Source organism: Eufriesea mexicana, unplaced genomic scaffold (genome assembly GCF_001483705.2).
Source record: "Eufriesea mexicana isolate 0111107269 unplaced genomic scaffold, ASM148370v2 scaffold1312, whole genome shotgun sequence".
NCBI classification, from domain to species: domain Eukaryota; kingdom Metazoa; phylum Arthropoda; class Insecta; order Hymenoptera; family Apidae; genus Eufriesea; species Eufriesea mexicana.
In genome coordinates this window covers 1,167,766-1,189,389 of record NW_016909446.1, presented here as the reverse complement: position 1 = coordinate 1,189,389, position 21,624 = coordinate 1,167,766, and the positions used below count along the sequence as shown (strand labels likewise).

The window sequence follows — 21,624 nt, the reverse complement described above, 5'->3', positions numbered from 1 at the left end:
AGAGTGTATATGTGGCCAGTAGGCGAGAAGCGTATTCCTTTCCTCGTCGTTCTTTTCTTTCGATGCAACGCGCTCGTAATTCACTTGTACGCGTCGCAAGTACTTACGTGCATGATCTGCAACAATGAACAGAGGAGTCCACTTCGGACAGACTGTTTTTTCTTCTCGTACATCTTCATAATATACTTGTCCCGAGAAGAGAAAGATACTCGGGATGGCGTCTCTCGTTACGAGATTTCGAGATGCGGTAATTACGGGAAAGAAGGCCACTCGGGAAATTTTCTCTTGTTAATTAGAAAACTACGTCCGTGGTATAAAAATGTGAAATTATCACGTGTTAACGTGGATGCAAACACGATGTATAAATACTTTCTCGGAGACAATCAACGTCTGTAATAAATCGAAATATATTTTTCGAAAATTTTCTTTCGTAATTTATAGGCTTTTTGCTAGGGACAGTTTCATTTATTAGAATGTTTTTGGTACGTTTCTTACAAAGGGCAAGTCACCGCGAGATTGGCTCCGTGCAGATGCGTAAGAATAATTTTACAATTATACCGAACTCCAAGGCACGATATTCGAGGATATAACGGGAAATAATGGGATGAAATAATCGTCTCTCTAAGAGTTCTAAGCTTGTTGAGCAGGCTCGCAAGAAGGTATCCTTGAACCACGAATATTCGTGCTATTATTCGCTAAATAAACTTTTGGTTCATTACAGCAAATCGAGAAATAGACTGTTGTTAAATGGATTTAGATAATCGATAATGGAGAAAATATTTACGTTTCATATCGAAAATCCCAAGTTTCTCTAACTCGTCACGAGATCATAATATCAGGGAAGGTGTAATTCAATTAGTATTTACACAGTGGTACGTTTCTAAGGCTTCCACAAACGTTTGTTTGATTGTATCCACGAATATTTGGCTGGATTGAAACTAGTTCTTTCAGCTGTTCGATTTTACTGCAGAATTTCATTCCGGAGAGTTTACATCGACGAATCCAGCTATGTGAAATTTTCTTTTCGACCTCCATTCGTTTAACTTTTCGTTTTGCTAATTTCCAAGAAACTTTTATCCTCATCTCCAATGACCTCCATGTTTATTATGTCGTAGATTTAGGAATTCCTAGGCATTTTATTATTATTATTGTTTTAAGCGGATTTTCCTTGATAAGCGTAATACCCAAGATCTCCAAGCTGGATTTCTAAAAAGTATCTCAACATTGGGCGACGTGTAATGTATGACATGTGAGGCATTGTTACGTAAATCGTTAGTCTTCATTGGTCGACTGGCGACCCTTCCTCTAGACGAATCACCTTCAATGCCGATAACCACCTCTAAATCTCAATTTACGCGTAACGCTCACGTAGAGAGATCTACGGATCTCTCGGCAAGTTCTGCCGTTTAATTCCATAAATATTTGTTTGTTCGGACGGCACTGGAACTGAAACTGAAACAGCTTATAGAAATTCCAGTAGTCATCGGCCAGTGCGTGGAACGATGATTTAACTTGAACTTGAACGAAGTAGATAGTTGATTGCAGAACATCAATGTTGTACTTCTATTCAGGTTTAAACCTGATCGAACAATCACTCAAATGACTTTAAATCGTATTTTGCATTACCATCCTAGAGTTCCGGATCGCATACCTTGCCAATAGCGCACGTGAAGCCATCAACTTCCGGGATAAAATTCGGATGGATTCAAGGAGTCTTATTAAGATGCCTTCTCAATATTTGGGGGGTGATGCTCTTCCTACGACTCTCCTGGGTCGTAGCACAAGCGGGCATAGGTAATTATAAATCGAATGTATTATACCTGACGAACTTGAAATTACTTTTCTTTTGTTTCTTTCAGGGGAAGCTATTTTATTGATTTTAACAACGACAGCTGTGACCACAATAACGTCGTTATCGATGTCGGCAATTAGCACGAATGGGCTTATTAAAGGAGGTAAATATCAGCGGTGGACATATTATCATTGACTCGAATGAACGATGAATCGATATAAGTTCCAATCACTTCTGGTATCAGTGGATGAAATTAATTAAATACTTCCCGCAGGTGGCACGTATTACATGATTTCCAGATCACTGGGACCGGAATTCGGAGGTGCTATAGGACTTATATTTTCTTTAGCGAACGCAGTCGCCTGTTCGATGTATGTTGTTGGATTTTGTGAGAGCATGGTCGACTGTTTAAAATCGAACGGGATTTGTATCATTGACTGCGATAACACGGATATTAGAATTATAGGTCAGTATGAAGGATGACGTATATGATATTCTTACAATGAATTTTTCATGACTTTTGTTTTATACAGGCTGTGTCACGATAGTTCTATTGCTGTTAATCGTTATGATCGGTTTGGAATGGGAAGCAAAAGCTCAAATTGGTTTACTGATTATTTTGCTCTTAGCTATTGCTGATTTTATGATTGGTACCTTTATTGGCCCTAAGGATGATCAAGAAAGAGCTAAAGGATTTATAGGATACAATGGTAATGTCTATAAGAACGATTGATAAGCATACCGTTTCGTTTAGAAGATAGCAACCAAGTTATAGCAAGGAGAATTAGAAAATGACTATGCATATATCGTGGTTGAATTGTTCGACTCTTTTAAACTTTGATTTAATTAAAATTATAACTCAAACACCTTATGTTCACAGCTGATTTGTTCAAGGATAACTTTTATCCGGACTACAGGTACAGTGAGGGGGTGGAGCATAATTTTTTTTCAGTCTTGGCTATCTTTTTCCCTGCAGCTACAGGTATCCTGGCAGGTGCGAATATATCCGGTGATTTGAAGGTGATTTAGTCCTTTCGTCTATAGGGAATATAACATAACGTTTTTAGTTGTTAAGATTTTATTAACGTTTGTCATTAACTGCGTTATATTAAATCCTTCGATTGAAATCATTATGTACATAAAATTTGTGGTTTTAATAGGATCCACAAACAGCTATTCCTAAAGGAACACTGTTGGCTATTCTTTTAACGACTATATCTTACATCATTATGGCGCTTATGGTGGGCGGCTCAGTTATGCGAGACGCGTCTGGCGATGTTAACGATCTGTGGAACATTTTCAATAGTTCATATACTGCCTTATCGAGCTTAAATGGGACTAACGAAACAACCGAATTCCCGATTGTTACTGTAAATTCCAGTCACGTAATATGGAGCTTATATGGCACCAAATTTAATTGTACAGAGAACTGTTCCTATGGCGGCCACAATAGTTTCCAGGTGCTTCTGTCAGCACAATTTTTTTTAAAAGAATTTGTATATAGGAAATGTAAATATTTAAATTTTGTATTAATACCTGTATAAATTTTTCAGGTGATCGAGTTAGTTTCCGCATTTGGACCATTTATTTATGCTGGATGTTTCGCAGCTACTCTATCAAGTGCCTTAGCATCACTGGTTTCCGCACCTAAAGTATTTCAGGCACTTTGTCTCGATAAATTATATCCTGGAATAGAGTGGTTCAGTGGTGATAAAGATAAAGAACCAATTCGCGGTTACTTTCTTACGTTTATAATTGCCGTTGGCTTTATTTTAATCGGTGAGCGTTACACTTCTCTATTTTAGATAAATGCAATAAATTATTTATTATTGACTATTTTAAATTAAAACATCGGTTTATTTTAGGCGAATTAAATGCCATAGCTCCTTTGATCTCAAATTTCTTTTTGGCTGCCTATACTCTTATTAACTTTAGCACTTTCCATGCTTCGTTGGCTAAACCAATTGGTTGGAGACCAACGTTTAAGGTAAAATTTATATTAATAAAAGAATAATTCTAAAATGATAACCTGATGTGTTACATTTTATTTTAGTATTATAATATGTGGCTAAGTCTTGCTGGATCTATTCTCTGTGTTTCTGTGATGTTCTTGATCTCATGGTGGACAGCACTGATCACATTATCCGTAGTTTTAGCACTTTATTTAGTAGTCTCATACAGAAAACCAGGTAACATTTTACAAGTTATATATTTTGATGTCAAGAGTAGCTTAAGAATATAAAAATTATTTTATAGATGTTAATTGGGGTTCTACAACACAAGCCCAAACATACAATAATGCCTTAAACGCTGTCCAACAGCTAGATAGAGTTGAAGAACATGTTAAAAATTACAGACCTCAATTGTTAGTACTCAGTGGCACACCAAGTACAAGATCTGCACTCATTGACTTTGCACATCATATTACCAAAAATAATAGTTTATTTATTTGTGGTCATATTATTGAGGTATGGTATTTTTTGAATTAAGAATGTTTAAAATCCTTGTGTATTTAATATATTTAAGTTTTCTTTATTTTAGACACCAATATCATATAAAACGCGTAACTCCATGATTGCGAATTGTATTTCCTGGTTTAGAGCAAATAAAATTAAGGCATTTTATTCTTTGGTGGATGGTGAAAATTTTCAAGATGGAACCACTTCCCTTTTACAAGCTGCTGGCTTGGGAAAAATGAGGCCTAATATTTTATTAATGGGCTATAAGCAAGATTGGGCGACTTGTCCGCGAGAAAATTTGAGTATGTACTTCAACGTGATGCAGTAAGTATTTTCATTTAATTACATTTACAAATGAGTTAAATGAAATAACAATTTCGTGATAATATATTTTACATAGCAAAGCTTTGGATATGCATATAGCAGTAGCGCTTCTTCGAATAAGCGAAGGTTTAGATTGTAGCATGATTGTAGGAGATATCGAGGAACAAAAAAAGAATGCACAAACAATCCCAGGAAATCAAAGCTTTTCTCAACTTAGTCAAGGTTTGCAAAATACTTGGAACTTGTATTTTTATAAATACTGAATTATTATTACAGTTGTTGTTGAATTTCTTCAATCGATATTTATTTTTACAGCTAGTAGCACATCGGATATATCTATTCCCGGAAGTCCAGCTCCACGGAGATCCAAAATGATTAATGAATATCCTAATCCAACTGCAAAAGATCAACGTGAAAATCGACAAAATTTTATACCTGTAGCAAAAGATATACTTAACTCCGTAACAAAATTTCAACGTAAACAAAAGAAGGGTACGATAGATGTGTGGTGGTTATATGATGATGGTGGTTTAACCCTTCTGTTACCCTATATTATCAGTACAAGACGCAATTGGTCTAATAGTAAACTAAGAGTTTTTGCTCTTGCAAATAAAAACTCTGAACTCGAATATGAGCAAAGAAAGTAAGTAATATATTTTTCTATAAGTGAAAAAAAATAAAACAAATTTATTGATATTATTGTTTTATTGTTAGTATGGCAAGCCTTTTATCGAAATTCAGGATAGATTACTCTGCATTAAAAGTTATACCAGACATTTCAAAACCAGCACAGGATACCACTAAAAATTTCTTTGATTCATTGATAGTAAATTTTCAACAAACGGAAAATACAAAAACAACAGATGATGGTATTATGTTTGATATGCATATTTTCATCATAATTAAAGCAACATTAGAAAAGTCATAAAAATCAAATTATTTTCAGATGTTATTAAAGATTCTGAATTAATCGCTATGAAAGAAAAAACAAATAGGCATTTACGTTTAAGAGAATTATTACTCGAAAATTCACTAGAAGCAAATCTAGTAGTTATGTGAGTAAAAATATACAAGCAATATTACATTTTTAATATTTCTTTTTATTATTGAAATTATTTGTTATTTATCCTATTTTTCTTCCAGGACATTGCCAATGCCTCGAAAAGGTGCTGTATCAGCGCCTCTTTATATGGCTTGGCTTGAAACTTTGACGCGCGATATGCCACCATTTTTACTTGTTCGAGGAAATCATACATCTGTTTTAACTTTTTACTCTTAATAATGCAAAAGAAAAAAGGAATAACAAGACTTGTCTGCTATGATATTGATAATTATTGAAATTAGTTGAAGTATTTTACCAATGACTTAAACATTATAAATGCGCAAACAAAGAAATTAATAACAAGAAGAAAGGAAAATAGTGGAACTGCCGAAGAATATATATAACAGTAAGAGGCCTTTGAAGAAGGGTACACATTTGAATGAGTTAATATTCAAGTGTGTATTTATTAAGAATTAATCTCTGAACATATTTAAATACAATGAATGCAGCAAGACTGTATTATTTTTTTAATAGTGTTTGCTACAATAATTGTTCCTAAATTTCGAAATGTTTTCCATCCACCAATTTCCATACCAATTGTAAAAAAAGAGAGAACAAAAAAACTGCATCCTTATGAATACTTAAAATAAATAACGATATCAGTTAATGTAAGTTGTACAATCACCAGTAACATATTTTACACATTTGCTTACAATTATTCAAAATTCCGTAATACATTTAATAAATTTATTTATTTAAAAAATAACTGACAATCGTTTTGTAAATTATTTTGAATAACTATAAGCAAATATGAATTTTTAGAATAAAAATTTGAGAAAAATATACTAGTCTTAGGCTTAGTGTTAACATTGAAATTGCTGTCTATTTATATTAGGAGATAAAATTGTGGATATTGTATTAAGTGGTTCATATAAAGTGCTGCAAATGTTTTGCGAGAACATTTCTTGAATAAATCTGCTATTTTACTAATTAAACTAGTAATGAATATATTAACATACATTTGTCCATTCACTTGGATAGGGAATTAATTAATCAAAACTAGACTATAACGTCTAGCATATACTTTTTATTTTGTTTACAACTTTGTAGTCTTATACACTTTGGAGAATTTTTAAAGAAATATACAGAATGATACTAAATCTAATGTTACATATTGTAAAACATTCGTTGTGAAACTATCCTCAAATTACAAATTCATAGAATTACAATACTTTTATTCTAAAGAAAGATAAGAATTAAGAAAACAAGAGAAATTGGATTAACATCAAAATACATATATCAAAATATATAAAAGTATAATAAACTTATTATAATATTGTCATGACTTTAAAGAATATCAAGAAATTATATTATATTACTATAAATTGTATTAATATCCTACAGTTGTTGTAAATCTGCCAAAACAGTTTAAGCTTGTAATATGTATTATGTATATGTGAAATTTGTTCTTATACAGAAATTTTATTTTTTTTTCTGCTCAGTAGACTCTTAATCTTGTAACTTTGCTATAATGTGAATCAGCACATTAACTTTTAACTATCAGTGCTTTTATATATTATTAACTCTGCAGTATGTAATTGAATTATAGAAGAACTCTATTTGAATAGTTAGGTGAACACTTTTTATAGACTAGTAGCAAATGCATTCAAAGGTATTAGAATACTGATGATTGATTTCTAATCATATAACACAAAATATCAAAAGTAGAAGACATAGAATATTTATTATTATTATAATTTTAATTTTATGATTTTGTTCCTTTTGTGCTATATTAAAAGTTCATTTTGATTTATTTGTATAACTTATAAATCAATATTTTTATATTTAAAGTCTTTGTAAAAGAGAAACTTTGTGCAATATAAATTACTATAATTATAGAAATTATGAAAATATAAAAAATATACATTTATAAATGCTGCCATAATAAAACTGAAAAACATTCGAAAAAATAATAGTCATAAATGGCAAGATAAAGATTATGACTTCATATAATATAAATCTATAATATAAATCAAATTAGATAAATATATTATCTCTACTGTAAATATGTTAAAATCAAATATATTAATCTTCTTAATTATAAAATTTTTTTTATATTAAGATAATCTTTTTATAAAATAATTATAAAATAATCTTTTCTGTTCATTAAAGTAGTTATTAAAGTTTTGGAGCGACGTAAATGCTACGTCAGTATTATAGTTTTTTGCACAGCATTTTGGTAATATTTCTTATTAGAAATATTTAAACTCTTGATTTTATGATTCACATCAATATACGAATCTAGCAATTTAACACATTTGCTAGATATATCTTTATTTCTTGGTTTAAATACTGCGAATATGTCTGGGTCTACGAACCAATAAACAACAAGAAGTTAAACCAGAACTAACCTTTGCCAATTCAGACATTCGTAGGGATCTGGTTGGGAATTCAATTTTTTCTGCAAAAACTTTACTTGATTGTGGAATTTCATCTTCAGATCGATGAATTAATGTTCCATTCACATAAAGTACATTGGCAGCAGCATCCTCAGGCACAGTTAATGTTTGATAATTATAAGTTGCTTCCCTCTCAATTCTCTGTAATATAAAAAGTGATAAATGTAAAAAATGATACCAGAAATAATATTTGGATTACAATTAAATACCTTTAAAACTTCTTGAGATTCTTTTCCAGCACCTACACAAATAATATCTGGACCAGCCATAGTAACTAAAGCTTTAAGACGCTTGGATTCAGCAACCTATAAAATAATTAAAATAAAAATATATATATTTTCAATTTAAAATAATATTTAAGTTATAATCATGAATGCAATAATATAAAAATTATGTAAAAATTAACCCTTTTCTTATATCCATAATATTTATCTTTTATGACAGATAAAAATTACATAAAAATTATATTTCTGTTAGACTAAAAATTGATTTCTAGAAAATTTAAGCATTGTCTTCATCAGCTATCTGTTTGTATAATAAAAACTGTACGAACTAAGAGATAAAAAGTATTAACTGTATTTAATTTCTTTGTAGCATTACATAAGAAAAGTAAATAAATAAAATTAAGTAAAGTATTAATTTTGGTTTATCAATTTAATATGCATAATAAGAACAACAAATAATGTAACTTCAATAAATCATTAAAATATCATAACTATACAAATTAAAAAGTATTTTTTGAACAAAATATTTTTTTATATTTTGAATAGAGTTTTTTGAAGTATTCTGATACAATTGATTGAAGTTACACTGTATAAAATTCTGCAACGTGATAAATGTATGCAAAAAGAACTATAAACGTTAATCACGTGCGAGGGTGAAATGTGGTCTCGTGTATTAGTGTATATGTGTCTCATGTGCAAAATTGCACCAAGCCATAACTCACATACTATATCAAACTCCAATTGAAAGCATTCAGTTAAAAATCTGTAACGGGTAATTGTAAAAAATATATTCGTAAATAAACTTTTTGAAATCGTGCAAAATTGTGTTTCTAAATTGTGAAATTTTTTTTCAATGTAGTATGCAAAAGAGAGTCAGTCTAATACACCCAAACCTGAATTGGGGCTGAGGTAAGACTTTCCACTATCACCTCTTCGCCACCATCACCCACCTTAAATGAATACCAGAAAGGTAAGTTGATCTTAATCTTTTGTTTTGATCAATCATACTTTATACCCTACATATGTGTAAATGTGTACATATGCATATATGTGTTATATATTATGTATGTTGTATGTTTTTTTTTAATACTAATAGTAATATCTTTTATTTTAATGTTTACTAAAAAGGGTATAATGCAACTATTAAACAACTAGTAATATAGAATATAATTAATAATTTAATTTATATTGTTGTAAAATCTAAATTACAATTACCCATATATATATTTTATTAATCTACTTGTTAGTTTTATTAATATTATCATATGAACTTGTCAAACTAATTCTTAACATATAGTTATAAACATTGCCTTATAAAAACACTAATAACAGGAAAGACTTCTATAACAATCACAATACACATATACATTTTAATCTTTTAATAACACATGATATTTATTGATGACACAGATTAGGCTATAGAACAAAAATGTTGAAAAATGTTTCAATATGCAAACAACATCAATTCTTTTTTATTTTAAGAAATACTTAATCAAATAACTCATGCAATATTTTACATTTTTTAAAGTAAACAAATATTAAAAACAGGTTTGTATAAAACAGAAGACTAAAAGATTATGTAATATATAATAAGCAAATAACTATATAAATTATAATAAATAATAACTATGATTGTTAACAATTAACCAACCTTAATAGGTACACATGGATATTCTGGAAATGCTGCTGCAACTGCTCTTGCACCTGCTTCATTTGTATAATGAGACAACCCAACAAAAAATTCACGACCTATAATAAACAATTACCTTTGATAACAGTTTCTTTAAGTTTACAATCTTAATATTAAAAATAACATTTACCAGTAAATAAAACATCTCCTCCATCTAAACGTGCATTTTTATCAGCTATTTCAATAAGTGGAATTTCTAACTCCTTCTTTAAAACAGCTCTAATTGTCTCAATCTAAAATTAGATCATTTTGTCATGTTTTCAAATATTAAAAATATTATGTAATAATAATGTTGATACATACAATAATATAACAAAGTTATGTTTCTGTTACATAAATATAAAAAAGATGATTGTCCAAGTTATGTTATTGTATATTGAATATATATTATATATTAACATGAACTTAGATTGATATATGTATATTGACACAGCATATCATTTTACACAATATACAAGCGTGTTAAATTAAAATGTTATTATTCTTTAAAGATAATATTAATGTAATTGAGAAATATTAATTAATTAATATAAAATGTTATAAGTATACCTCTTTTAGGCGCGACGGTTCATTGGGTCGTGCTATAAGTGCGATCCCATTACAAACAACTGCAATATCTTCAACAAATACGCAAAGTGGTGAATTTTCATCTGGTGGCATCTCAACAACATCGATGTCGAGTTCTCGTAAAAGTTGAGCAAGTGCCAAATGTTGAGTTCTGGCTTCATCTAATGTGACCTCGCCTCTTGTACGAAGCGAAAGAGGAATTCTGCATAGAACTGCATGAGTATAACGATGGAGAGGCATGGTGCACCAGTAGAAAGGCTTCTTTTATTAAAGTGTATCTAAACTTCACTATTTTCCTTTTATTTAATTTGTAATACAGAAATTACAAAACGAGTTCTATACTTTTACTAACTTTATTAGAGCGCCGAATGCTACAAATGTAGACTTTGACGTTTATGTAAAAACAACAGCAAGACAGTATTCTAAACATTTACGTTTGTAATGTCACCAGATTATAGCGCCAAACGGTTTTGAACTTTTTCAATATTGAATTAAAACTTTCGTATTTTAAGAAATAAAATTAGTTAAAAATATTAAGACTTTATAACAATATAATAAAGTTCTATTAAACAGCGTATGATATGAAAATAGTACTTCATTATGATTGTCGTACTGTAGTCGCAAAATGATAGATTGGCAGTGCTGAATAGAAATAAATTGAAATATGCAGAGGTATTGTGATTTGTCAAACATTTAAACGTTAGAGGTGTTTTGATATCAGGATGAAGTAAAAAAATTTGATTTACAATGATATTGCAAAATACACGATAATTATGCGTTTTAAATTTGTAAGAACATTATTAGTGCTTGCACTATTAGGTAATATCATTGTATGGCATAGAATATGGAGGTTATTTGCAACACAAAACACTTTGCGGTTGTTGACACCGAGTATCGTTACACCTGATCCTCCACAAAAGTTTCATCGTCGATTAGCTCGATTAGTAACTGTGGTTATACGACAATTTGAATCGTTTGAAAACGATGTGACTTCCACTGTAGAGTCTGTGTTAAGCTTTTTTCCTACTATACCAATTTTAATAGTAAGCAATGAACTGCCATATCCACCATTGGAATTGGACTTTGCAAATGAAAGCATGCAGAACGTTAAACTTATAAACTTGCAACCGGAATTTAATAAATCTTATGATGAAAGAAATCCACTGTTTTATGTACGTACAAAATATGTCTTATTTTTACCTGATGGTAGTCGGCTTTCTACCAAGCAAATCATACAAGTAAGAAGCATCATATACTTTTATTGTATTATCTTAAAATAATATTTTATTTTTGTTTAAAACATCATCAAAAATAAAAGTTGAAGAAAAATATTAGTGTTGTGTAGTAAATATTTATTTGGAATTTTTTGCAGGAGACTGTATCACAAGCTACAAAATTAGGTGTAGTAAGTGTACCAATAGGAAGTGTAACTTTAAATTGCATCAATATAGAATTAAAAATAAAAGAATGGAGTCTCAAATTTTCACATACAACAGGCAATGTATGTGATGGAATAAATGGGAAGCATGCTACAATGCTTGAAACAAAATTATTAAAAAAATTAACTGATCCATTTCTGTTACCCTTTACGGATGCATTATACATTCAAACAACTGCATTAGGTGTAAAGGTTTGTATTTGGTATTTAATCTTACTTTTATTTAATTCTACATATAAAAAAGAATGAGGGTTAGAAATATATATTAAGTGTAATTATTTGAGTTGGATTATGAATGATTAATATTTTTGTATTATGTCTCTTATATTTAAAATTAACTCTCTTATTATAATTAGTCCCACAATCAGTAGCATTTTATTACATAGATATATATATAGATAATTTATTATATGTTACTAGATACATATGTTGTTAAATTATCATTTCAATGAAGGAAAGTCATTATATAAGAATCAGCAATCTCTATGGAAGGTACAACAGTTATACCAAAGTCGTGAACGATCTATGTTTGAAAAATTGGGAATTAAAAAGGTTATAAGAGCTTCCAATTCTGTAGAATGGTATGGTTGTTCTAGAGAAAGTAGTAGGTGTTTTGGATCAGTTATAAATGGCATTCCCCCTTACCTTTATCAAAATCGATATACTCCACCTTGTTGCCTCTCAGGATTGAGGAAAGTTGCTCATCATGTATTTGATAAATTAGAAGAAGTTGGTATCAGATTTTGGTTAGAAAGTGGATCTTTACTTGGTGCTATGAGAAACAGTGATATCTTACCATGGGATCATGAAGTACAAATAGGAGTAAATCGTGATGATCTTGAGAGATCATCATGGTTAATTAAAGCTATGAATAAACCTATTGTTGATAATCATGGTTTTGTTTGGGAAAAAGCAACAGAAGGAGAATTTTTTAAAGTACAGTATTCAAAAATAAACCATTTAACTGTAAACATACTTCCATTTTATGCAAAAAATGGTTCTATGGTTAAAGATGCATGGTTTTTAAATAATAAAGATTTTCCAGAGCAATTCCTTCATCCAATGTCAAGTATTGAGTTTGCTGGTAGACAAGTACCATGTCCAAACAATATTAGGGATTTTTTAGAATTGAAATATTTTAGGGGTGTGATAGAAAATCCAGAACTCCCTGGTAAAATTTCTTTTCAAGATTTTGTTAATTAAAAGTTAATATTGTAGTAGGTTATATATGAGATTAGAAAAGTAATTTTTCCTAAATACGTAATTTAAATTATCTAATTAATAGCTGTCTTATCTATAAATATATTAAGCCTTCACAATTTTTTTCCAGCATTTTAATAATCCGAATTAATATATTCTATCATAAAATGAAATTAGGAAAACAATGTAGTGTTTTTAAATGAAAAGTATTATTTTCCGATATTTTATAAGGTTATGCGATCATATACTAAACTAAGAATTATTACTAATTTCGCTAGAAATTTAGTATGAGAACAAAAGGAAGGTTCTATAAAATCTCCTTAAAAATGTAGTTGTTATATATTTTCTGACATTTATAATAAATATATAGGTATCAACTTAAATTTTAATTGTATTAAATAATTACTCACTGCTAACACAAAATTTAATTTCTTTTGTTTTTTCATTAAAAATGAATTGTCAGATGTCACAAGTTCCTAAGAAGATTTAAGATTGTTTTAAATATAATATTCAAACTTGTTAGTTAATAAATTTTTACAATATATCTTTCATGTAAAAAAAAATATATTTTAGGAAATAAGATTGTAATTTTAATTTTTTACATATACATTCTCAGTATTAATTATAATATCAATATTTTATTGTCAAGTACATAATTTTATTTTTTCTTTATTTTATATAATAAAGTTAATGTGCCAAAGATATAAAAATTGTTTATTTTTATGAATAATGTATTTTTTATATTTTTGTACATTATTTAATAATTAATTATTATTTTTAGTATTCTTCTTCATTTAAAAATATAACTTTCTTTAATTATTTTTATTTAGCTTAAAATTTGTTTACATAAACTCTTTGATATATATATTAAAATATGTATACTTTTAAGGAAATAATTTATTTAAAATTTAAATGTAAAATAATTTAAACTTCATATTTTTTAATAAATAATTTATTTGATGTAAGGGAAGCCTATATGGTGTAAATATTTCTTTACAATTAAACAAAAATGTAACAGACACTGTGATAGCCAGTGCTTACTATATTCAAAATATCAGAATATAGAATTTGTGTAATGATGATACTTCATATTCAGTTTCCAGAAAATTATGTAACTACTGAATTAAGGATTTTTATGAGAATTAATTTAATTTCTGATTAGAAAAAATATTACTATTTCACTTGGACCACATATTTATAATATTATTAAGTTAATATTAATTATTATTAAGTGTAATACAATATTTACATATATACTCTTTTAATTATTATGATTTTTTAATATATATTGAACTTCATATATAAATTTAAGTAAGAACAAACATCGTTATATGTATACAATTAATGTAAACTGTTTTTGGAACCACTAACTTATTCTTTAAAAATATTTAATGGTAGGCATATTATGAAACTATGTGGTATTGTTATATGTATGGAATTGCAAAAACTTTAATAATTCTATTTACAAAGAAATGTAATAAAGTAGTTTCGTAAACGTTAATAATTGCTTCTAGTATAGAAGACATGTTATAGCAATTATAGATAGTAAGTTTAAATTTGTAAATTATTCTAAATTTAGTGCCAATTTATTTATAAAGATATAGATATTAATATGTATTTTCTGTTATAGCAAATGTTAATAAAGTGTTGATGTTTACAAAAAATTAAGGAATATTATAATTTTTGTATTATAATATAATATTATAATCGTGGTAGTAAAATACCTATGATATACAGCTTTTATATCTAAATAGATTTTATTTAAAACAAAAAGTACATACTTCTGTAAAATGTTTCTTGTGGTCAAAAATGTAATTTAATTAAGCAACTATCCTTGTATCTTTTGGTGGTGATAAAATAGTTGGTTCACGTACAAAACTTAGTAATCTTTCTAATTTCATAATTTCTAATTCGCTGTGTGTTAAATGAAGTTGCTTCTTGGTTGGTTTTACTTTTAATCTGAGATTTGGTGACAGTTTCAATGTATTTATTGTACCTCTGTTAGTATGAAACAAAAATAAAAATATAATTATATTATTATATTATTTATTAAATGAATATTTATTTCATTAAATAAAATTATAAGGTGTATACATACTTATCATCACCTACTATAATAAATGGTAATTTATTATTAAATGCAAGTCTAGTTAGTTTATATTTTTTTCTGCTAACAACTGGTTGACTGCATATCGGTCTATATTTATTTATATTCAAATCAAATACTGTAACTTTCCCATCATTTGAAACACAAGCTAATACTGTTGAACTATATGGTGCCCATTGAACATCTCCAATTGGAACACCAAGATCAAACATAAATAGGGGTTCCCTGTAACATATTTATATACTCAAATTGATGACAAAAAGTTAGGAATTTAAGAAAACAATGAATGCATTTGAAATTTACATTCTATCATCTTCCCATATCTTTATTCTCCAATCACCAGAACAACTTGCAAATATACTAGAATTGTACTTATTGAATACTATCCTATAGACTGGCATATTGTGTGCTTCATTATACGTTTTCATATAAACACTACTGTATGCTGTATTGCATTTATAAATTGTTCCTTCTTCTGTTCCAACCAGAAATACATTTTGATCTGCAGGGTGAAATGCTAGACATGTTCCACAACCTAGTAAAATATAATAAAATTTATCAGATATTGTTAGTATTGATAGAAATATCAATGATGTAAAATATTCTTACCCTTAAGTGTAATCATAGTACCATCTGGTCCAGGTATTGGTGGTCTGTCCAGAAAGAGAGTCATCACAGTTGTTAAACCAAGATCATTTTGATTTAATATCCAGTAGTTTATTTTTCCATCAATGCTGACACTGTAGAATGCCAAATTACCTTCTTCTGTGTCTGGTGCCCAATGTACCTTGAGTATCATGTGTAATAACTACTGCATTAATAATGTAGTATATGTTGAAATAGTTATAACAAAAATGTGATTTTATATATTCTTATTTTCTCATATTTGTTTATATTCTTATTTATAGTTAACAAACCTCCCACACAATACCTCCATGTTTTTGAATAACATCATTGCTCCTGTATTGAGGAGCTGTTGGTGGTAACATTACATTGTAAACAGCAACAGCACCATCCATAGTACCTTTACCATTAAAGGGATTAATGTTATTCTAATAAAAATGTATTATATAATATTTATTTTTATTACCAATAACTAAAAGGTGTGGATGTTGTTTGCTGAAATCTAAACACATCACTGGTGATTCTGTTGGACAAATCCATTCTGGATATGATGGATTTTTTAAACTAAATAGGCACACTGTTCCATCTGTGATCAAACTAGTAAATGACACTGAAATATTACATTTATAAGTGTTCGTATATAGTTAAATTTTTATATTTTTTACTAACTTGTTCCATATGAAACTGCAAATAAGTCATAATATCTGCTATTGAAGCATAAATCTGTAACATCATGTTTCTTGGTTTTCTCATAACTAAATTTCCATAAGGGTAATAATGAACCTTCTCCACTCTTAAATTCATCACTTGGATCATCCCAATATCTATAGTCTAATTATATTTATGTAAATATTTTTCTCTCTCCAAAAAAATATAATTTCTTAAAAATGATTGAATCACATATTAACCTTGAGCTATTTCATCAAAAATATTTTGGTTCACCATTCGTTCTAATGTTTTTGCAGCTTGTAACATTCTACATGTTAATGCCATAGATTCTTTCTGAGTTTTCTTTTTTAGCTCCTCCTTTTTCAGTTGTAGAAGGGGAAGTCTTCTTTCTTTTTCTTTTTCACGTTGTTGTTGAGCAAAATCTTCCTAAGATTCATCCATATTTCTAATTCATATAATTCCACATAATTTAATTTAAGATAAAAATATATACCTGATATTCATCAAAGATTGTCCATTGAAAAACATGAGTATTAAACGTTGCAGTTGGGGGTGGTATTGTTTGAGTACTCATTTCCTATGTATTAAACAAATTCGTAATTAAACAAATCGTGTTTTATAAAATTTAGATCACCATATACTTACACGCATAGGATTAGTATAAGTTAAAGCAGCTCTTTCACAAAAATTAAATTGATTTGGTATCTTTTTTGGTTTTACTTTCTCTGTTTCTTCTTCATCTGGTTCAATTTCATGTTCAGGTTCATATTCTTTGGGATCTTCAGCTTCTTTTATTTTTATTAATAAAATTTTGAATTAATTTCCATTTTCATTAATTTGTTTGATTTATAATTAATCATTTCATCTTCTTGTTCTTTACCTGCTTCTTCTCCTTCTTCCTCTTCCTCTCCTTCCTCTTCCTCTTCCTCTTCCTCATCTCTTTCTTCTTCATCTACACGTAATATAGGTTCTTCAAATGGTGTTTCAACTATGATCAAATATCACAAAATTATTTAACAAAGTATTAAATAGAGTTGCAAAGTTTATAAATAGTATGTATTTATAAAATTTTACCAACAAGTCCTCCTGCTAATTGTATTTTGGCTTCTTCAGAATCTTTATGCAATATTGATCCAGGTACACTTAGAAGAGTTATTAAATGTGGTGGAGGAGGCAATATTATGAATTTCTTCAATTTCCATGACCATTCAACTAAAGCATCTGGAATTCTTGTGTTATGTATAGTTAGGACTCTTACAAATTCTTCTTGTAATTCCTAAAGTTTTGTTTTTAAAATTCATTATGAGTTGTTTAAAAATTATGCAATTAGAATGTATGACATTTTAATTATAGAAAGCTACACATACTGCTTCTGTTAATTGCAATTGATCTTCTGGTTTTAAATGAACTTTTCCTCGTAACCAGTCCATATCACCACCACCTAGGTCCATACGACTCCTCATGAAGCTTATATGCTAAACATTAGTTATAAATTATTATTAATTTTTTATTAAAAGTATATGTTTATGGTAAGAATGGATTTAAATTGAAATTTTGTCATTAAAATCAGATAAGAAGTATGAGATACTAACTCTTGGAAGATCTTTTGGTATTTCTGGCATTTTAGAAAGTGTTCTCTTTATTACTGATGTACGCATGATTCTTGCACTAAAAATATTTAGTATCCAACTACATATAGAGATATTACAAATTAATATCAATGTGTTATATTTATCATTATTTAAATTATTATCTTTTGTAAATATACTAATTTCTTTTTAATTTTTGTATTTTAATTTTTTCTCTAATAATGTTGTGAGTTTTTATTATATTATAAAATAATATTTATTTAAATTCTTACAAATTAAAAGAATAATATTAAAATTTTTGAGTTTATAAAAATTCATGAAATTTCGTTTATATTTTACATTAACGAAATTGTCTTTATGTTACACATGTAACTAGAAAACTGTATTGTTACAGAAACCATATATTAGAAAATTAAATGAAAACTAAATTGAAATTCTTTATATCTTATTCTCTTGAATATATACAAAGGAAATAGTGTTGGTTTCCTAGGAAACTTGTTATGCTATTATAACATTTAAATGTTGTCTGCTTTCAGTATCATTAATTATGTTCTAACATATTATAATTTATTTAAAATATACTATAATATTGTGAAAAAATTAAAAATTTCAAAAAATTTTACTGGTATATATGCTATGAATTTAAAAATATTAGTTTTGAATGCATGTAGGTAGAGAGATGTAATCTACAACACAATACATATTTCATTGCAATTTTATATATATATCATTTAGAGGTAGAATATTCATTTGATCATAGAAGATTATTTTTTAAATAAGAGTAATATTTTGAACATATTGTGTGTGGTTATATAGAGAAAGAAAATCAATAATGAAGCATACTATGATAATGTAAGCATGCTTCCTACTTGTAGATAAGTCAGAATAGCTTACAAATATTTGTGAGTAAACATTTTCAAATTGTCTTTTATTAAGCATGATTTTACAGAATAGAATGTGTGTCATATATAAATTGTATTCTATCTCAGAATAAATTATTATTCCTTAAGTACTTATTCAAAGCATCTGTGTATAAAAAAATGACAATATATAAATTAAAAATGAAATTTGTACATTGTTAATAAATATTTTAGTGATAAGAGGTATTATTTTATTAACTATTTAAAAACTTTATTACATTTATATGTGGTTATGTGTATCAAGCCTCTGTACGTCAATTTAAGGAAATCTTATCTTTGATTTCAGATGAATCGCAAGAATTAGTCTTTAATTTAGTGTACATTTTTATTTTGTGATGGAAGATAGTGGAATTGATAGTGATCCAAAGACCACTAGTCATATAGAAGATGAAAGACTTTTTTTGGTAAATATATAATTTTCCAAGCTAAGCATTTTATGAAATGCATGAAAGTGTTATAAGTAATGTATGCAATTAGAGACAGTAAGAAGAACAAATTATTTCATATTTCTTTATTTTAGGGAAGCGATAGCAGTTGTAGCAGCAATCAGACACAGACATCTCAGCATAATTCTACCACTAAACAGTTACAAAGAAAGCTTGGTATTACTATTAATCATTATGTTATTATGATACAAATATAATGCTTCTAATTTTCATTGTATGGTATTTATTTTTTATAGAAGCACGAATTGAGCAAGCTAAACGTATTCAACGTAGTTCAGATTACGTAAAGTTGCCAAAGTATGATAAAAGTTGTGGGAGTGGTAGTAGTGCTGCTGGTTTGATATCCATTCAAAGACTTCCTGTTCCAAATAAAAATAAAGAACATCTTCCTCTTGTTGAATACTGGCATGGTGATAGTGAAAGGTAGTTGAAAACTTACATATTACATATGCAACAATTCTCAGTATCATTCATCTTTATGCATTTTTAGTGAAGGTGAAATGACTCTTTTTCCAACAACTAAATCAAAAGATTCTTCAAAACACAAGCAAGAGCTTACTGATACATTTAGCATTGACGAAATGAGTGAAGAAAGTGAGGATTCTTTAAACTTAGGACTTGCACAACCATCTCCAGAGCTCAAATTTATGAAATCTTATAAATGTACTGATGATTGCTTTCGTTGTCAATGCTATATATTGTAATTCGTTGTTGTGTACATATGCCTTGAGTATGTTACAGATTAATTATTTTTTATGCATTATTAAATATTAATTTAATCTTTCAAAGTTTTATGTAATTATGTAATCAAAGATTTTATATATATTGAACTATGAAAGTTAAATATACCAAATATTTACAGCATGTAAGGTAGAATTTATCATTCATTTTAATTTTTATCTTAAAGATTTCTTAATAAGTTTTATTTAATAGCTGAAATATTTTTTATAAAATTACAAATATTATGGACAATGAGTGCAATGAAAAGATTATCTTAATCGATTAGTTAATAAACTTGACTAGTGATCAAATTTAGTGATTAAATGATGTTTAAAAAATCAGATTAATTGCTCTAGTGATTGCATTGGAACAACGAAACAATGCTCGCCTTATTCGTGACCGAAGTAATTATCGTTGAGGATATTATTCAAATAGTGTTTCTCAATTGCGCATCGGCAAACCTTGCAACGTCTATTTTGTACGAAGTTGCAGTAGGTAATATCCGCTGCTGTCACTTCAGGATATTACTTAAGCCTCAAGACATTGCTAATGGTGCCGTGTGAAAATTTCAAATTGACAAAATGATGCTAGTTTGCTATGTCGACATTTCTTAATGCGTGAATAAAATTGTGCTGTTAATAAGATTAAAATGTATAAATGTATTTTTGATTGTACATGTAACGTAAATTATGTATATCTACACAAATCCATCATACGTTTAATAGAATTTTAATTACTATGGTATTGACATGTTTTATTTCGCATTTTTCTTTTCTTTACATTATACAAATTTTTTAATTCTCTAAATTAGCGAGGAGCTGGCTGATTTTATTTTATTTTGTACCTTTTTTCTTTTATAGCATCATTTCATGGAAACATTGCAACGTATAGGATTATACAAATTGAAAAACAAGTTTCTGAAATAAAGTCGTATGGAAATCTGGTCTTGTACCCAGCTTATACACAGATATCCTGAGGAAATGCGGTCCCCTTCGTAATGTGCAGTTTATTCCGTAATCTAGATCGTCCTCGGGGGAAAAAGACTGCGTACTCCATTTCTTGTTTTCTGCGAGCAACAGTTCGACTATATTTTATACCGTTATAGAAGCTTCCTTTCTGTATTCCTACTTGTTGTATCTTGCCTGGTTGATCTGCTGCACATTGTGCATGCCTAGAAAAATTCTTTTAAAAATTCCGCCAGCTATGCGTGCACAGTGCTATTGCACATTGTTCGTGAATTCCTTGACAAAGTATATTTCCTAGATGCACGCGTGTATGTGTATTAAAATTCCTTTGAGATGAGATTTGTCAGCGTTTTTTTTTTTTGCTTTAATAAATAATTACCGTTTTCCAT

At 28.4% G+C, this 21,624-nt stretch overlaps 5 protein-coding genes across 5 annotated transcripts in view; 3 read left to right on the top strand and 2 right to left on the bottom strand.

Moving 5' to 3' along the window:
• Window positions 1–6,105, top strand: part of Ncc69 (sodium chloride cotransporter 69) — a 10,825-nt gene extending 4,720 nt beyond the window's left edge. Inside the window, exons 2-17 of the mRNA XM_017900724.1 lie at window positions 1,635–1,794; window positions 1,860–1,955; window positions 2,067–2,258; window positions 2,326–2,502; window positions 2,673–2,812; window positions 2,953–3,252; window positions 3,346–3,571; window positions 3,658–3,779; window positions 3,846–3,981; window positions 4,049–4,260; window positions 4,334–4,575; window positions 4,652–4,797; window positions 4,891–5,218; window positions 5,290–5,444; window positions 5,522–5,630; window positions 5,719–6,105. Of these exons, the coding sequence (XP_017756213.1) occupies window positions 1,635–1,794; window positions 1,860–1,955; window positions 2,067–2,258; window positions 2,326–2,502; window positions 2,673–2,812; window positions 2,953–3,252; window positions 3,346–3,571; window positions 3,658–3,779; window positions 3,846–3,981; window positions 4,049–4,260; window positions 4,334–4,575; window positions 4,652–4,797; window positions 4,891–5,218; window positions 5,290–5,444; window positions 5,522–5,630; window positions 5,719–5,854 (2,877 nt within the window). The 3' untranslated portion in view covers window positions 5,855–6,105. The remainder of the gene's footprint in view (window positions 1–1,634; window positions 1,795–1,859; window positions 1,956–2,066; window positions 2,259–2,325; window positions 2,503–2,672; window positions 2,813–2,952; window positions 3,253–3,345; window positions 3,572–3,657; window positions 3,780–3,845; window positions 3,982–4,048; window positions 4,261–4,333; window positions 4,576–4,651; window positions 4,798–4,890; window positions 5,219–5,289; window positions 5,445–5,521; window positions 5,631–5,718) is intronic.
• Window positions 6,106–7,962: 1,857 nt separating this feature from the next.
• LOC108547947 (N(G),N(G)-dimethylarginine dimethylaminohydrolase 1) lies at window positions 7,963–10,914 on the bottom strand. The gene is made up of 5 exons (XM_017900672.1): window positions 10,540–10,914; window positions 10,121–10,223; window positions 9,952–10,049; window positions 8,286–8,381; window positions 7,963–8,217 (listed from the first exon to the last, which is right to left on the bottom strand). Exons 1-5 carry the CDS (start codon window positions 10,795–10,797, stop codon window positions 7,963–7,965), a joined length of 810 nt encoding a protein of 269 aa, XP_017756161.1. The 5' UTR covers window positions 10,798–10,914.
• Window positions 10,915–11,330: 416 nt separating this feature from the next.
• On the top strand, window positions 11,331–13,198 carry LOC108547926 (fukutin-related protein). Its single transcript, XM_017900648.1, has 3 exons — window positions 11,331–11,795; window positions 11,930–12,187; window positions 12,416–13,198. The coding sequence occupies exons 1-3, from the start codon at window positions 11,331–11,333 to the stop codon at window positions 13,196–13,198; spliced, it is 1,506 nt and encodes a 501-aa protein (XP_017756137.1).
• A 1,817-nt stretch (window positions 13,199–15,015) lies between these two features.
• Window positions 15,016–18,253, bottom strand: LOC108547900 (dynein intermediate chain 2, ciliary). Its single transcript, XM_017900609.1, has 14 exons — window positions 18,188–18,253; window positions 17,963–18,070; window positions 17,670–17,871; window positions 17,476–17,583; window positions 17,241–17,365; window positions 17,089–17,172; window positions 16,835–17,021; window positions 16,596–16,757; window positions 16,393–16,536; window positions 16,220–16,326; window positions 15,912–16,089; window positions 15,606–15,837; window positions 15,294–15,527; window positions 15,016–15,193 (listed from the first exon to the last, which is right to left on the bottom strand). Exons 1-14 carry the CDS (start codon window positions 18,251–18,253, stop codon window positions 15,016–15,018), a joined length of 2,115 nt encoding a protein of 704 aa, XP_017756098.1.
• A 1,186-nt stretch (window positions 18,254–19,439) lies between these two features.
• On the top strand, window positions 19,440–20,254 carry LOC108547899 (uncharacterized). Its single transcript, XM_017900608.1, has 4 exons — window positions 19,440–19,508; window positions 19,625–19,706; window positions 19,787–19,973; window positions 20,041–20,254. The coding sequence occupies exons 1-4, from the start codon at window positions 19,440–19,442 to the stop codon at window positions 20,252–20,254; spliced, it is 552 nt and encodes a 183-aa protein (XP_017756097.1).
• The last annotated feature ends 1,370 nt before the right edge of the window (window positions 20,255–21,624 follow it).

What these genes read in the sequence shown, in the direction of transcription:
- LOC108547947 (XM_017900672.1), bottom strand. Translation starts at nt 10,797, where the DNA reads ATGCCTCTCCATCGTTATACTCATGCAGTTCTATGCAGAATTCCTCTT. An exon ending in AACCGTCGCGCCTAAAAGAG is followed by an intron (nt 10,224 to 10,539) that starts GTATACTTATAA and finishes ATCTAATTTTAG; the next exon opens with ATTGAGACAATTAGAGCTGT. An exon ending in AGGAGATGTTTTATTTACTG is followed by an intron (nt 10,050 to 10,120) that starts GTAAATGTTATT and finishes TGTTTATTATAG; the next exon opens with GTCGTGAATTTTTTGTTGGG.
- LOC108547900 (XM_017900609.1), bottom strand. Translation starts at nt 18,253, where the DNA reads ATGCGTACATCAGTAATAAAGAGAACACTTTCTAAAATGCCAGAAATA. An exon ending in ATTAGCAGGAGGACTTGTTG is followed by an intron (nt 17,584 to 17,669) that starts GTAAAATTTTAT and finishes ATTTGATCATAG; the next exon opens with TTGAAACACCATTTGAAGAA. An exon ending in ATTATAGTAGGTGATGATAA is followed by an intron (nt 15,194 to 15,293) that starts GTATGTATACAC and finishes TCATACTAACAG; the next exon opens with AGGTACAATAAATACATTGA.
- LOC108547926 (XM_017900648.1), top strand. Translation starts at nt 11,331, where the DNA reads ATGCGTTTTAAATTTGTAAGAACATTATTAGTGCTTGCACTATTAGGT. An exon ending in CTACCAAGCAAATCATACAA is followed by an intron (nt 11,796 to 11,929) that starts GTAAGAAGCATC and finishes AATTTTTTGCAG; the next exon opens with GAGACTGTATCACAAGCTAC. An exon ending in CAACTGCATTAGGTGTAAAG is followed by an intron (nt 12,188 to 12,415) that starts GTTTGTATTTGG and finishes ATATGTTACTAG; the next exon opens with ATACATATGTTGTTAAATTA.
- LOC108547899 (XM_017900608.1), top strand. Translation starts at nt 19,440, where the DNA reads ATGGAAGATAGTGGAATTGATAGTGATCCAAAGACCACTAGTCATATA. An exon ending in AAGATGAAAGACTTTTTTTG is followed by an intron (nt 19,509 to 19,624) that starts GTAAATATATAA and finishes TCTTTATTTTAG; the next exon opens with GGAAGCGATAGCAGTTGTAG. An exon ending in TGGCATGGTGATAGTGAAAG is followed by an intron (nt 19,974 to 20,040) that starts GTAGTTGAAAAC and finishes ATGCATTTTTAG; the next exon opens with TGAAGGTGAAATGACTCTTT.